Source organism: Suncus etruscus, chromosome X (assembly GCF_024139225.1).
Source record: "Suncus etruscus isolate mSunEtr1 chromosome X, mSunEtr1.pri.cur, whole genome shotgun sequence".
NCBI lineage: Eukaryota > Metazoa > Chordata > Mammalia > Eulipotyphla > Soricidae > Suncus > Suncus etruscus.
In genome coordinates, this window is record NC_064868.1 from 61,733,728 (window position 1) to 61,749,332 (window position 15,605).

The 15,605-nt window shown below is 42.2% G+C and overlaps 1 protein-coding gene across 1 annotated transcript; it reads right to left on the minus strand.

Annotated features, from left to right (window-relative positions):
* Nucleotides 1–338: 338 nt before the first annotated feature.
* Nucleotides 339–11,935, minus strand: SNX12 (sorting nexin 12). The gene is made up of 4 exons (XM_049767368.1): nucleotides 11,712–11,935; nucleotides 3,342–3,437; nucleotides 2,073–2,197; nucleotides 339–1,567 (listed from the first exon to the last, which is right to left on the minus strand). Exons 1-4 carry the CDS (start codon nucleotides 11,874–11,876, stop codon nucleotides 1,465–1,467), a joined length of 489 nt encoding a protein of 162 aa, XP_049623325.1. The 5' UTR covers nucleotides 11,877–11,935; the 3' UTR covers nucleotides 339–1,464.
* Between the last annotated feature and the right edge of the window lie 3,670 nt (nucleotides 11,936–15,605).

Below are 15,605 nucleotides of genomic sequence, written 5' to 3' on the forward strand. Positions count from 1 at the left end.
TGAAAAATCAGTAACAGAAGATACAAATAAAAAAGGCAGCAACTATACCAACATTGTGGACATAGAAAAGGGAAAAGAGCCTCTCTTGCACAGGCTCAGCAACTGGAGATCTGAAACCGATCTGTTTCAGGAAATGCAACATTTAGATGAAGTCAAAATTCTATGAAAATCCAATTTTAGTCTCTCCAACAGGTTCTTCTCAGTGTGGGCAATCCTTTTTCCCAGGGCATGTTTAGAGATCTCCAATCTTAAAGTAATAGGGAATCTAAGCAAAGAATCCCCACTTTTCACCTGATATCAGAACTAACTTGCTCCCATCCCATCAACATGCAAGAGAGCAGCCCAGCATTAAGAAGCTGCTCCTGACTCTAAAATTTGGAATACCTAGTTGCTAACTTTAGCTCAGCTTCTGAGAAGAATGTTGGCGATCCAAGTGAAACAAGTGTAGTCAGTTCAGTAACCCTGTGATCCAGTTGGGGAAGGCAGAAACACTTGCCCCTGAGCCTCATCTAATAGCTCAAAGTTCTTTGGACAAGTTAGAAACTATGTGAATTGCTAATATGCTTTTGTTCTGTGGCAAAAGCAACTAAATGGCACAGGGAAGAGGAAAAATGGAAAGAAGAGTGTGGTGATCCCCTGCCACTAGAAAGTACCTAGAAAATTATCTACTCTCACTCTGCAGAGAGCACCAAACCTGCAAAGCTATCCCTAAAGTAGTGATGACTTGAGAAGGGAGAACTGCAAGCCCATACTCATTCCCTGCTGATGAGCAAAATTTGGAAGCCAGAATGGGGCACCAGAAAGGGGACAGACTAGAAGACCATAGTTTCCCTACTGCCCTATAACTTTTTTCTGACTCTGAAGCAGAAACCAGAAAACCACACACTTGATCCTCACAACAGACTGCTTTGATTCTAGGATTATAGCCATAGGGAGGAGACAGCAACAAAATTAATAGTTGAGAAAACTGGGAGCAAAACTAGAGCAAAGAAGGACAGCTTCTGGGTCTCTACCACCTTCCCCAAAAGGAAAAAGTACATGCAGGTAGGAAAGGCAGAGTTGTTCCCTGCTTAATGTTCCTGGTTAAATCTAAATGTAAGAAAAATCCCCGGGACTTGCAGCATCAGTATGCACTCAAGTGCCTCATCAGCACAAGACATCAACCCACTAAGTTAGCCCTCTGGCATGGATTAAATGCCCAAGAAATTACCTTTCAGTCCAATATCCCACCCCTACCCCCACCCCCCTAAAAGGACATCTGCCTGTAGCTTCCCACCTCTCCTCAGAGAAGAGGATCCTAGGAGAATGTTTACGGTGTAGTCAGGTATCAAGAAGCACAATGCCAGAAAGTCTATCTGGCCAGGGGATGGGCAGCCAACTTCAGATCAAAGAGAAAGAGAGGCTTAGTGTAAAAATCAGTGTCATTTCAGCAGGAAAGTAGAGGGCAAACGGTGAGAGGGCCTCCTACTGGCGCACCTTCCCGGGGACATAGTTTCTGTCAATTGCCTCCTCCTGTAGGAACATGTGTAGACAGCGTTCGTTCTGAGCCAATGGGTGCCCAGCAATTCTATAAAAAGATCAAGAGAGTTATTGGTAGTACTAGGTATCAGAAAAAATACACAGGGGCTTGGAGGGAGGAACAGGAGAGGAAACACAAAATCAGCTCCAAACTTCAAGATAAATAGAAGGCAGCCTCAACGCATTTCTTCAGCCCTAGTGTTTGTTTGATTTTTGTTTTTAGGCTATCCAATGACACTCAGTGCTGATTGTTGGCTTACACTTAGGGATCACTCCTGATGGGCTCAGGGGACCATATAAGGGGATACTGAACCTGAGTCAGCCACGTACAAGGCAAGTGCTCCACCTCAAACCCTAGTTTTTTGGAGGCTGAGCAGAGAAGTTGGGAAATTTCTAGACACATCTAACATGCAGGATTTTCTCAGACCCCGAGGAATAAGTTCAGAATCCTTCTAAAAAGGAACGAGTTTTACTATCCATATCAGCCTACCACATCACTACCAAAGAGGAAAATCAGCACAAGTAGTGCAAAAGGCCCCAGAAACTTGGCTTACTTGTTAATAAATTGTTCAAGACCCTGCCTCCTTTCTTCAATGAAGGACTCCTCAAAGATGCCTTCGTCTCCTCGAAAAGGGAGCTGTCGTTTCAAGGCTTTCCCAGGTAGTGGTGGTACTACAATCTATAGGAAAGAAATTATCAACCACATGAGTGAAGAAAAAGAACAAATAAACTGGTAAAGTACTGTATACCCTATTTACTTATAAATACAGGTTTCATCCTATCTTGTGTTGACCATAAGACCATAAGAACTGATGGCATGGGTCAATAATTAATACAGCTCTATTTTTGTGAGAAGAAAGGTTTATCATATCAGCATAAAGGTATAAGGATATGTAGAGATAGTTCAAAGGGATGGCACATATGTCAGCAAGTGTAAGGTTCTGAGTTCAATCCCCAGACCACTCATTCCTTCACTGGTACTGCAGGATATGGGCCTGCTAACCCACAGCATCAATGGGTCCAAGTAGCCCTGCATCACTAGATTTAACGAAACTGGGACAAGTCAGGCCCCATGAGCACTACTTGAGAGTGTCCCCACAAAGGAAAGTCTCCAAACATTCTTCAATTTCCTCTAACAACCCTACCATCCAAGAACTTACATAGGTCTTTCCTGATACCAGACCTTCCATTTTTAATACAGTGCTAAGACTTTACTAGATAGAAAGTTTAATAAACTAATTTTCAGTTTCAGTTTCAGTTTCAAAGGGTATCACCAATCAGGTCCAACAGGTATCAGCCAGATGCAATAAACTGAGTTTAGCTACATAAAATGTGTTCAATTCTCCACTGCCTTCAAGATTTTATAGATTTTGAGTAGTTTTGTTGGGAGGAGTATACCCAGCTGTGCTCAGAGCTTACCTCTTTTTTTTTGTTTTGTTTTGGGCCACCCCTGGTGATGCTCAGGGGTTACTCCTGGCTATACGCTCAGAAATTGCTCCTGGCTTGGGGACCATATAGGATGCCGGAGGATCGAACCGCAGTCCGTCCTAGGCTAGCGCACGCAAGGCAGACGCCTTAAGGCTTGCACCATGGCTCTGACCCCCCAGAGTTTACTGCTGGCTCTGTACTCAGCAATCACCCCTGATAGTGCTCAAGGGATCATATGGGATATCAAGGATCACACCCAGATTTACAGCATTCAAGGCAAATGCCCTACCCACTGTACTATAGCTCTAGCCCCCAAGATTTTGTAGATTTATCTTATGTCCTCTCAGACTACCGAGATCATCTCCAAGGGTTCCACACAGAAAAGGGAGCTATACCTTACTGTCACGCTCCAGCTCATTTTTGAGCCACTCAAAATCACTATAGCGTCGCCGTACACATGACTCCTTTAGCTTGAAGATAGGTAGATTTGTCTGTAGGGAAGAAAGAATAAGACATAATATTCAGTCTAAGGGAGCTACCTGTTATAACCATATTAGCTCCTATGGGCAATGCCTTTATAATACTTTGAAAATACCTGGATGAATATCATTCCATACCACATCCAATCTTCTAAACTGGTGAATAAAAGTGTGCTACTTGTGGAGCTGGAGCAATAGACAACGGGTAGGGAATTTGCCTTGCACATAACCAACCCGGGTTTGATCCCCAGTATCCCACATGGTTCCCCAAGCCTGCCAGAAGTAATTTCTGAGTGCAGGGTCAGGAATAATCCCTGAGCACTGCTGGGTGTGGCCCAAAAACCAAAAAAAAAAACCCCAATTAATTAATTAATTAAAGAATTTTCAGACTTGTTACTTAGAATTTATCCTACAAAAAACTTGCAGTTGCACAAAAATACTTAAACAGGGTTTTCATTGCATTTTAATTATTTGTAATAATAAATTTCTACCAATAGAAAACTAACTAAATAAATTATCATATGCTATACCATACAACCTAAACAAACATGAAACCGTGTACCACACAACCATGAAAAACATGGAATATTTGTGCCAATATAAAAATATAGCAAACATTAAAGTCAAGTACTTAACTGTGGGCTAAGGAAGTAACTCAAAAGGGTGGAATGTATGTTTTGTATTCACAAGGCCACAAGTTCAGTCCCTTACACTGAATACTAGCCTGCTCCCCAGTACCAGGTATAGTTCTGCAGGCTCCCAAGTGCCACAAGGGAGATCTCTATTTTCTTTTTAAAAAAAGATATAAAACAATAAATATAGCTTTTTTTCTTTGGTTTAAAAAGATATATAAGGGTATAATTTTATATTCATGACTAGGTACTGTTAATAATGACTAAAAAATTCAAAGATGGGCCAGAGTGGAGCTTATCGCGGAGCGATAAGACGTCTGCCTTGCCTGCGCTAGCCTAGGATGGACCACGATTCGATCCCCTGGCATCCCATATTCGCCCCCCAAGCCAGGAGCGATTTCTGAGCGCATAGCCAAGAGTAACCCCTGAGCGTTTCCGGGTGTGGCCAAAAAACCAACAACCAAATAAATAAATAATTCAAATATGACTGGAATGGACTGGAAATAAGAGTTTTCTTTTTTGTTTTTGTTTTTTGGAAGCCACCCTCAGCAGTGCTCAGGGGTTACTCCTGACTCTGTGCTCAGAAATCACTCTTGACAGGCTCAGGGGATCCCATGGCATGCTAGGGATGGAACCCAGGTCACTGGTGTGCAACACAAATGCCCAACCCACAGTGCTAATGCTCCAGTCCCAGGATAAGATTTTTGATTATATAATTTGAGTTTATCATGTGCATATTTTCACATTTTAAACTTGACACTGGGAGTGTGACTCCGTGGTAAAGCATCTCCTCCATGTGTAAAATCCCTGAGTTCAAGTCTTAGCATATACAATCCTCACTACATTTGCTTTGTAGTTCTCAAGTCTAGAAATTGTCTTCTCAACACACAATTATAGGTATACGTCATCAAAAAAAACCCAACAACTTATAAGCCAACTTTTATCAGTTACAACTCTACCCAGTATCATTAGTCCAAGGAAAATCAATGGGCTAATGTGGAGGAAGATGATATAAAGTAAAAATGTATGAACTAAATCTAAAGAGAAATAAAAAGTAAGAAACTTGAGGGGGAGAGGTAATACTAAGAGTATGTCACAGAGTGCTGGTGCAGCAGTAGGGCATTTGCCTTACATGTGGCTGACCTAGGAGGACCTCTTTGATCCCCTGGTGTCCCATATGGTCCCCCGAGCACACAGCCAGGAGTAACCCCTGAGTGTCACTGGGTGTGGCCCAAAAACCAAAAAAAAAAAGAGTATGGCACTTGCCTTGCATGTAGCCAAGCTGGGTCTAATCCCTATCATACTATATGGCTCCCTGAACCCTACTAGGAGTGATCCCTGAGTGCATAGTCAAAATTAAGCCTGAGACCACCAGATGTGACCTTCAAAACAAAAACAAGGGACCAGAGAAATATTACAGCAGTTAGAGAATTTGCATTGCACATAAGGTTCAATCCCCAGTAGCCCAAAATAATCCCTCAAACTGCCAGGAATAAGCCCATAGCACATCAAGGTGGGAGTCAGAGAGATAGAATAGTGGATAAGGTACTTGCCTTGCATGTACCTGATCTAGTTTTTATCCCAGGAACTAAATATGGTCCTCAGAGCCCTGCCAGGATTGATCCCTGAGTAAAAGCCATTAATAATCCCTACACAAAATAATTAAAATCCAGGGGCCAGAGTGGTAGCACAGCAGGTAGGGCATTTGACTTGCACGCAGCCGACCTGTCTTCCATCCCCAGCACTCAATATGATTCCCCAAGCCTGCCAGAAGTGATTTCTGAGTGCAGAGCCAAGAGCAACCCTTGGGCGCCACCTGTTGTGGACTAAAAATAAATTTAAAGCAAGAAACTAGAAATGGTGGTTTCTTTTAAGAAATTACTGTTATTTTTTTATTTTTAACATTTTTACAATTGCAGGTCATCACTAGTAAGAAAACCACTGCCTTAGAAGGGGAAGATGAGGGGATGGGCCGGCGAGATGGTGCTAGAGGTAAGGTTGTCTGCCTTGCAAGCACTAGCCAAGGAAAGATCGCGGTCTGAGCGCTTAGCCAGGAGTAACCCCTGAGCATCAAACGGGTGTGACCCGAAAAAAAAAGAAGGGGAAGAGGGAAGGAATACCTTTTATTTGACCTTTTATTATCTTTTTTAGTATCTTTTGAATTTTGTGCATGTACAAGAATCAACTTTTGAAAATAAAGCATTATAGGCACTGGAGTGAGAACACAGTCGATAGGACATTTGCCTTGCATGCAGCTGACCCAGGTTCAATCCTTGGCATCCCATATGGTTCCTCAAGCCTACCAGGAGTGATTTCTGAGCACAGATCCAGGAGTAACCCCTGAGTGTCACCAGGTATGGCCCAAAAACAAAAATCAAAATAAATAAAACTTTAGAGAGAATAGCCTTAGAATCCTGCAAAAAATAAGGCATCAAATCAAATCAATACTATATGTCTCAAACTTACCAATGATCTCTCAATAAAACAGGGGACAAATAATCCTACAAGGAAAAAAGCTCTTCAGTGTCATGTGATTTTAGGTTTCCACCAGAGTTTATTAGAAATTCTGTGATTCCCCCTAACAACTGATCTTTAACTAGTAGGTCTTACAAAAGTCACCAGAATAAAAACAAAAACAAAAGAGGCTAAGTAGATTCTTCCAAGACAACTAAACTACCAACTGACATTTTGTATGTAGACTTCTTCCTTGATTCACAAAAATTCTTTTTTTTTTTTCAGTTTTTGGGCCACACTCAGTGATGCTCAGGGGTTACTCCTGGCTATGCACTCAAAAAATTGCTCCTGGCTTGGGGGACCAAATGGGATGCCAGGGGATCGAACCACAGTCCATTCTAGGCTAGCGTGGGCAAGGTAGACGTCTTTACCCCTTGTGCCACCACTCTGGCTTGATTTCCAAAAATTCTATTCTTTCCTTATCTCCCACAGAACAACAGGCTGCTATCACAGTGCTGAGCCATTCAAGGAAGCAGCTAGATATACTAAAATAATCTTCCAGCTCCTACCTACAAATCATATGAAGACAGAACTGTATAGAATATAGAAGCCTTTGGCAGTGATCTACACAAAGTCAAGAAAAAGTTGAGAAATAATCCAACTTCAAGCTTTGTTCAAGAGAGGACAAGTGACACTTGAAAAGTTCCATACACATCATGTGATGTCACCATGACACTTCTCCAGATACATTTTTGATATATAAATCTTTATTTAAGCACCATGATTACAAGCATGTCTGTAGTTGGGTTTCAGTCATAAACAGAATACCCCCCTTTACCAGTTTAACATTCCCACCACCAATGCCCTCTCCTCCCCCGCCCCTGCCTGTATTCATGATAGGCATTCTACTTCTCTCATTCTTTAACATTGTCATGCTAGTTGTTAATGTAGTTATTTCCCTAATAGCGTTTACCACTCTTTGTGGTGAGCCTCAAATAGTGAGCCAGTCCTTCTGGCCTTCCAACCCTTAATTCTATTGTCTCTGGGCCTTATTACAGTAATGTCTTTAATTTTTCTTAAAACCTATAGATGAGTGAGACTATCTTGGAGACACATTTCTTGAAGGGAGATTCTTTCTTCAGTGAGATGAAAAGAGAACAAATTCAGAAATATTTATTAAACAAAGAAATAAAGTCAGTGTCATACCCTTCTACCACATATAATACCTAAGTAGTAAAGTACACCTGTGTCTTAAGCACCTAATAAAGGCTATATGATCAATCATTTTAAAAATGTAAGGGGCATGAGGCTGGAGAGATAGTATGGAGGTAGGGCATTTGCCTTGCATGCAGAAGGACAGTGATTCGAATCCTGGCATCCAATATGCTCCTCCAAGCCTGCCAAGAGCTATTTCTGAGCGTAGAGCCAGGAGTAACCCCTGAGTGCTGCTGGGTGTGACCCCAAAACCAAAATAAATATAAGGGGCCAGCAATATAATACAGTAGGTAAGACAACTGCCTTGCATGTAACTGACCTGGGTTTAATCCCTAACACTTCATATGGTCCCTGAGCATCTCCAGGAGTGATCCCAGACCAGAGAGCTAAGAGTAAGCCTTGATCGCTAACATATATGGCCCAAAAAATTAATATAACACAACAAATTTATGAAATTTTCCCAATCCAGGATTTAATGAGAGCTTATATAGCCATATGAATTAATATAAAGAAAGCAAGTTAAGTCAAACCCAAAGAACTAGGAACTGCTACCAACTCTAAATTTACATAGAAATTGTAGTAAGTACAAGGGAAAAGCTTAGTGGGTAGAAAAAAAAGTACATGCTAAAATTTTGCAACTAAGTTTTACCAAAATGTGCTAGTGATGTGGCCCACTGGCATAGTGCATCCCTTACATCCACAAATCCAATCCCTAGAACCTCAAAAAATTACTCTTAAGAGTTAGCAGAAATACTCAAACATAATGGGAGGTCTATTTTGAGCTTTGGAGTCAGACCTGAGTTCAAAGGCCAGCCCTGGAACTGACAGTATATTTCATGGTCTGCATGACTATAAATTTCAAGAATGAAATTATTTAAATTGCTTTCCTTTTCCATGTCTTATCTGTAAAATGGAGGTTTGGGGAGTTGGGGTTTTTTTGGAGGGTGGGACTGAACCACACCTGGCAGCACTTGTGTTACTTCTGGATCTGCGCTCAGAAATCACTCCTGCAAGCTCACAAGACCATTTGGAATACCGGGGGATTGAACCCAGGTCAGTTGCATGCAATGCAAAGGTCCTACCCACTGTACTATCATTCTTGCGCAAAATGGAGGTTTTTATAAGGACTCAAAATTAAACTTTAGTTCAATTCATGGCACACTGGAAGCACTAAATGAACCATCCCAGATGTTATCAGAATGTCTGAAGTAGGGCCAAAGCAATTGCACAGTGTATAGGGTGTTTGCCTTGCATGCGGCCCACCAGGTTTCAATCCCTGGCATTCCATGTGGTACCCCAAAACTCCCAGGAGTGATTTCTGAGCACAGACCCAGGAATAACCTCTGAGCGCCACCAGGTGTGGCCCAAAAACCACACAAAAAAAGGACTGAAGTGGGGGGGGGGCTGAAAAAAATGTCTGAAGTATTGATACATCATAATTCCTAAGAATCTCTGGTTAGGACTGGCACACTTCACAAAGAACAAGAACAATCAGTGCTGGCAGGGATGTGGAGAGAAAGGAACTCTTATTCACTGCTGGTGGGAAGGCCATCTAATCCAACCTTTTTGGAAAACAATATGGAGATTTCTCCAAAAACTGGAAATTGAGCTCCCATATGATTCAGCTATACCACTCCTAGGGAACACACACACCAAAAAAACTCCCTAGGAACACAAAAATACAATTTAAAAATCCCTTCCTCACACCTATATTCATTGCAGCACTATTTACTATCGCCAGAATCTGGAAACAACCAAAATGCCCTTCTACAGATGAATGGCTAAGAAATTGTGGTACATATACACAATTGAATATTATGCAGCCATCAGGAAAGATGAAGTCATGAAATTTTCCTATATGTGGATGGACATGGAATCTATTATGCTGAGTGAAATAAGTCAGAGGGAGAGAGGTAGACACAGAATAGTCTCACTCATCTATGCGTTTTAAGAAAAATTAAGAACATTATTGTAATAATGCCCAGAGACAATAGAGATGAGGGCCAGAAGGACCAGCTCACAATATGAAGCTCACCACAAAGAGCAGTGAGTGCAGTTAGGGAAATAACTACACTAACAACTATCATGACAATCTTTGTGAGTGAGAGAATTAGAATGCCTGTGTCAAATACAGGCAGGGTGTGGGAAGGAGGGAGGGGTGCATTGGTGGTGGGAATGTTGCACTGATGAAAGGGAAATATTCTGTTTATTACTGACACCCAACTACAATCATGGTTGTAATCATGGTGCTTAAATAAAGATTTTATATTAAAAAATAAAAAAGAATCTCTGGTTATACTTCAAGACAGTGCTTCCAAACCCCCATAGCAAAGTCTAACGAAACAAATTATGGCTACAAGTCTTAGGTAATTAAATTCTGTACCCCTGAGAGTTCTCAGCTTTTATCATATTTTGAGGGATTTTTGTTTGTTGAGGAAAACACCCAGAAATGCTGGGGTGGAGGATCCATGCAGTGCTGAGGATCAAACTCAGGCCTTCTAAATATAAAGCATGTATTAAAGTCACTGAGTACCTCTGTTCTCCCTTTGTCATCTTTAGATAATCACTATCCACTTCTCTTTTTCCATTTGGATATATATCTAGAATTTGATAATCAGTTATCAATTCAATTTCAAAGCTCAGGTAAGAGATCACAACTCTTCTCATTCATTCATTCATTCTAAAAAACCACAAATACAATATTCAACTACTGTTTAAATAACAAGATTCTGACCCAATCGTCTAAAAAATCCACAGGAGCTCTAGAACAAGATTCTCAAGGGCTCAGTGTTAGCACCGTGGGCAGGGCCAACCCAGGTTCGATGCCTAACATCCCATATGGTCTCCCCCGAGCCTGCCAGGAGTAATCTATAAGTGGAGACCCAAGAGTAACCTCTGGGTGCCACTGGGTGTGGCCAAAAACAAAGAAAAAGAAAACAACTCTCAAACGTTTTTGCCTGTAATCACTGACTGGAGCAATAGAAACTATTAATTATATAATCTGTACATCCCATCCCATCCCTGTGTTGTGGACTAAGAATTTGACAATATAGTCCTATGTGGTGCACGTTGGAAGGAAGTTCTACTGGAAGCAGCTCTGAATGTTATATATATTGAAGTAACTGTAGACCAGACTGTGGATCCAAAAAAGTTCTTCGAGACCTAAAAAGGCAAAAGCTTATTCACAGACAGAAAAAAAACAAGTGAGAATCCATAAATAATCAAATTCCAATTGGGAACACTTCAAATCCAATCCAAAGAAAACACACAGGATGAAAGAGCAGGACTGACCAGTGCCAAGTCAGTACAAAGCCAGGTTTCACCAGAAGATACATAGCATGTGAAATCTTAAGCATGAAACATGTCTGACCTTCTAGGATAACTATAGACAAATCAGGGAAGCACTAGGACTGAAGGGAACTGTCTTAGGTCTGTTCTGCCAAGCCCTCTGTCTCTCCTGGCACCCATCTACCTTTGAATCCAGGCTTTGCTGAACTCCAGCATCCTCGGGAGACCTCATTTGGGAGAAGGGGAGTGGGTGGCGGCGGGCTGCTCGCCACCCTCTTCGGACTAACTTCTCCCAATCTAGTTCAGTTAGAGCCACCAGCGACCTAATGCCTTGGCTTTCCATCCCCCAGCCTTCAACTCTCCCTTTCTTCCTTCTGGCGCCCTAGTCCTGGTTGCTATTTCCGTGAATCCCTCGCTCTTAATATTTCCATCCTCCCCAGCCAAGCAGCTTCACTTCGGCTCACCTGCTTTTGCTCGGCCCAGACCTGTGTCCCCCCGAGCGTGCCATGTCCTCGAGCCACCGCTGCATCTGGAGCCTTCTCCCCAAATCTAGTAAGCCCGTACCCCCCCCCACGACCCCGCCGTTAGCCACCCCAGGGGCCGCCTTTCCCCACCCCCGCCGCCTCCGCACAGCCACCCCGAGCTGCCACCCGATCCCCGATCCTCCCTCGGCTGTCTCCCGCAAGCTCCAACTCACCCGCATGCGAACCTCATAGGAGGTGAAGCGCGCCCGGCCCAAGCCCACCGTCTGCGGATTAAAGATATCTATCTCCAGGAAGTTACTTGGCGGTCCGTAAGCGTCGGTCAGGTCCTGCGGCTTCGAGTTCAAGCGGCGAGTGTCCGCTACGGCTGTGTCCGACATCTTTCCTAAGAGACCGGGATGGGGGGAAAGGGGGTGGGAGGACCGAGGTTGCAAGCAGGAGCGCGCGCGCGACCCCTCCCGCTGGCAAAAAATCAGCAGCCAACCCCGAGGCCGCGCTGCTGCGCATGCGCCCGGCACGCACGCGCACGCGCAGGCTACGCTGGCCGGGAACCCTGCACTCGGCATCACGTCCCAGCAGGGAGCGGTGAGCCCTCGGCCGAGCAGTTTATTTCAGGCTTCCGGATGGTGTTCAGGGCCACCCCGGAATCTGTATCGCCAATACTCCCCACCCAATATTCTGGAAAGCTCATACTGGCGATCTCCGCATCTCACTGATGTCAATTCAAGAAATGGTCTTATACTTTATATCCGTCCAGAATGCGCACTGCCCCGCAAACTAACTGTGATAGACTGAAGCCCGGTGAATGTGAATTGGTGTTCTGCACGAAAATACAAGGGTGGTCTCTCCCAAAAGTGGAATTCCCACAATATCAGTACCTAGAGTGCAGCTCAGCCGCTTGTACAGCTCACGGAGAGTGTTAAGTCTTGACACACACACAGCTAAGCACCCAGTGAGCGTCACCCGGTGCCCCCAAAAGCAGCGAAAATACAGTAGATGAAGATGATTTCTCGTTTGCACGTTTCAGGAAAATTGGGACATAAGTTCCTCCTCTGCTTGTTGCCCATAAAGGCTAGATCTAGATGTTCTCATAGATTACATTTCTCAGCAAATTGAAGCTGTTTACTTCGTTTTGCTCCCTGGCAGAATTCCAGACTCGGCATGCTCTGAAGTTGCTTGCAATCCTCAATGGAGACAGAATGCATGTCTAAAGGAGAACACCTCTAGAAATACTAGTATTTGTGTAATTTATAAATGATGGGGCCTCAGAGACTATACAGTGGTTAAGGCTCTTGCTTTGCATTCAGTTGACCTGAGTTCTATCCCTAGCACTGTATATAGCCCCTTAGCACAACCGGGTATGACCTAGAATTCAAAAAACCTTAAACATACACACACATAATCCACGTGAAGGCTTATGCTCCCCCCATTAGGTGTAGTTTGAGTCACCTTTTCTTCACCCTGCACCTTCTCTTTACTGCTCAAGAAAGTATTTCTGAGGCCTGAGAATTTATTCAGTAGTAAAATTGTTTTCAACGTGTGGAGACCCTGAGTTGACTTCTAGAACTGCAATAAAAATCTTAAAAAAGCATTTGCGATATCTCTGATGCCTGAAATTCTTTAGAGTATAAGGCCTAGAATTTTGCAACTTAAATATATCTATTAAGCAACTACTTATGTGATACACATCATGCTAACCACTAAAGATCTAGAGTTGAATAAGAAGAGTCTCTGCCTACATTGTAGAAAGGGAAACAAACAAAACTAATGTAATGTGACAAACACAGAATAAGTCTTGGGGAAAGCTTCCTATAGAGGAATACTTCTGGATTTCTCAGACATAAAAAATAGGAGTGGAAATAGAAAAATGTTGTGCAGGTGTGTGTGCAGTCATTAAGAATCATCAATGTATTTTTATGAAATTATCATTAATTCAAATTGTGTAATAAAGTTCTTAGCAAAACAGGCTGACTAGAAATGGACCACAAGGACAATTCTTTTATATTAAATATCCAATCTCTGGCTTTATGATATCGGTGATAGTAAACCACTGAAGGGTGCTCAATAGGTAAAAGGCATTATGAGGTTGTATTTTAGAATAATTATTTAATGGCAATGTGAAAGATATATTTTACTTTAGCATGACAATAAGACTTATAATAAGGTGGTGATGGTGGAAAAGTATAAAAAAGAAGAAATAGGACTTCAGTTGAGGAATTAAAATGAAATATATACAAGTTATGAACCAGACAGAACTACATGCTTTGAATTTAGGAGATCTGATTCCAGGACTGCATGATGCCCTGAGCACCACCAGGAGCAAACCTTGAGCACTAAGCCTGGAGTAGCCCTGAATACCACCATTTGTGGCCCCCAAACAAAAATAAATAGCTATATAAATACACACATAAATAAACGCTGATTAGCTATAATATAAGGCATATGCATATGGGCCATGATCTGAAGCTACCTGGTTTAAAACACTTATTCCTAGGTATATAAATGTAAGCAAGTTATCCAAATAGTTTTCCTCATCTGTGAAATAGAATCAATAAAAATAAAAGCTCCCTCCAGTACTTCTGTATGAATAAAATGAAATAGAATATATTCCAATAGCAATCATTCATGATATTATTACTTTTTGAAGGTAGAGAAAAGTCATTTAAATCTACTTCTAGGTTTCTAACTTAAGTAGGTGACTGAGTTTAAGTAGATCCCTGAATTTAGGAAGATGGAACCAATGGGTTTAGGTAGGTATATATTGCTGAATACTAAGTGGATACCTGTACCACTGATTAAGTTAAAATTACAGAAATAACAGTAAAATTTGGGGGTAGACAATAAATTCAGCTTAGAGAAATCTGGGCTATCCTTAGGATTCTCAGATGTCCAGCACAGTTTCTGAAAGTACTGGAAGTGAAAGGTGTGGCAGAGTGTGACAGAGTTAGAAATAGACATTTGAGGAGGTCAACACATGAAATGGAGGGGGGAAATGTAAATAAGTAAGGACAGAAGATTTTCAAATAAGTTACAGTAGCCAGCCATGGTTCATAAATTTAAAAAAAAAGCTGAACTTAAGAAGCTTGTAGTACTTGTCTCTGGAGAGCATAACTGAAGACCAGGAGTCAGGGAGAGTAGCTTTTTATTTTGTTTTCTTTTTTCTTTTGGGCTTTCCAAGCAGTGATCAGGGGGTCTCTGTCAACAATTCTCTACCCACCAAGCTAACAATACAGTGTGACAGCCCGAGAATGTGATGCTGTTCTGGCTCTATAGTGCCAGGGACTATTCCTCCTATGCTGCCAGTGCTCAAGGCATTCAGAAACACACCCAGCTGTGCTCAGGAATGAAACCAGTTTTGAGTACATGAGAGGCATCTACCTTAATCTCTGAACTAACTTTTCATCTCCTTTCATTTTTATTTTATTTTTATATATTAAAACCTTTTTTTGTTTTTCAGCTATACCCTGTAGTGCTCAGGGAGAGCTTACCTCTGGCCCTGTGCTCAGGGATCACTCTTACTAAGGCTCACAGATTGAACCTGGGTCAGCCACTTGCAAGGCAAGTAACTCCCCATCCCATCTGCCATATTATTGCACTGGCCATTATTTTTCTTGATGTAAATATCTAAATATTGTTTACCAAACTATTGCCTAAAAATTCACTTCCAATAATTTTTATTTATTTGGGACTTGTGGGGGCTACTCACAGCTCTGAGTTCAAGTATGACACCTACTAGTGCTCAAGGGACTGTGTGGTTATGGAGGTTGAATCTAAACCTCCCGTATGCAATGCATGTGCTCCAGACCACTGAACTATATTTTGTTGGTTTGTTTGTTTTGGTTTTGATTTTTGGGCCACACCCAGTGATGCCAGGGGTTACTCCTGGATATGCACTCAGAAATCGCTCCTGGCTTGTGGGATCATATGGGATGCTGGAGGATAGAACCGTGATCCATCCTAGGCTAGCACGTGCTTACGTCACTGCTGCAGCCCCTGAACTATCTTTTTTTTTATTACACACATGATTGTAGTTGGGTTTCAATCATAAAAATAATATCCCCCCTTTACCAGTGCAACATTCCCAACACCAATGCCCCCATATCCTTCCT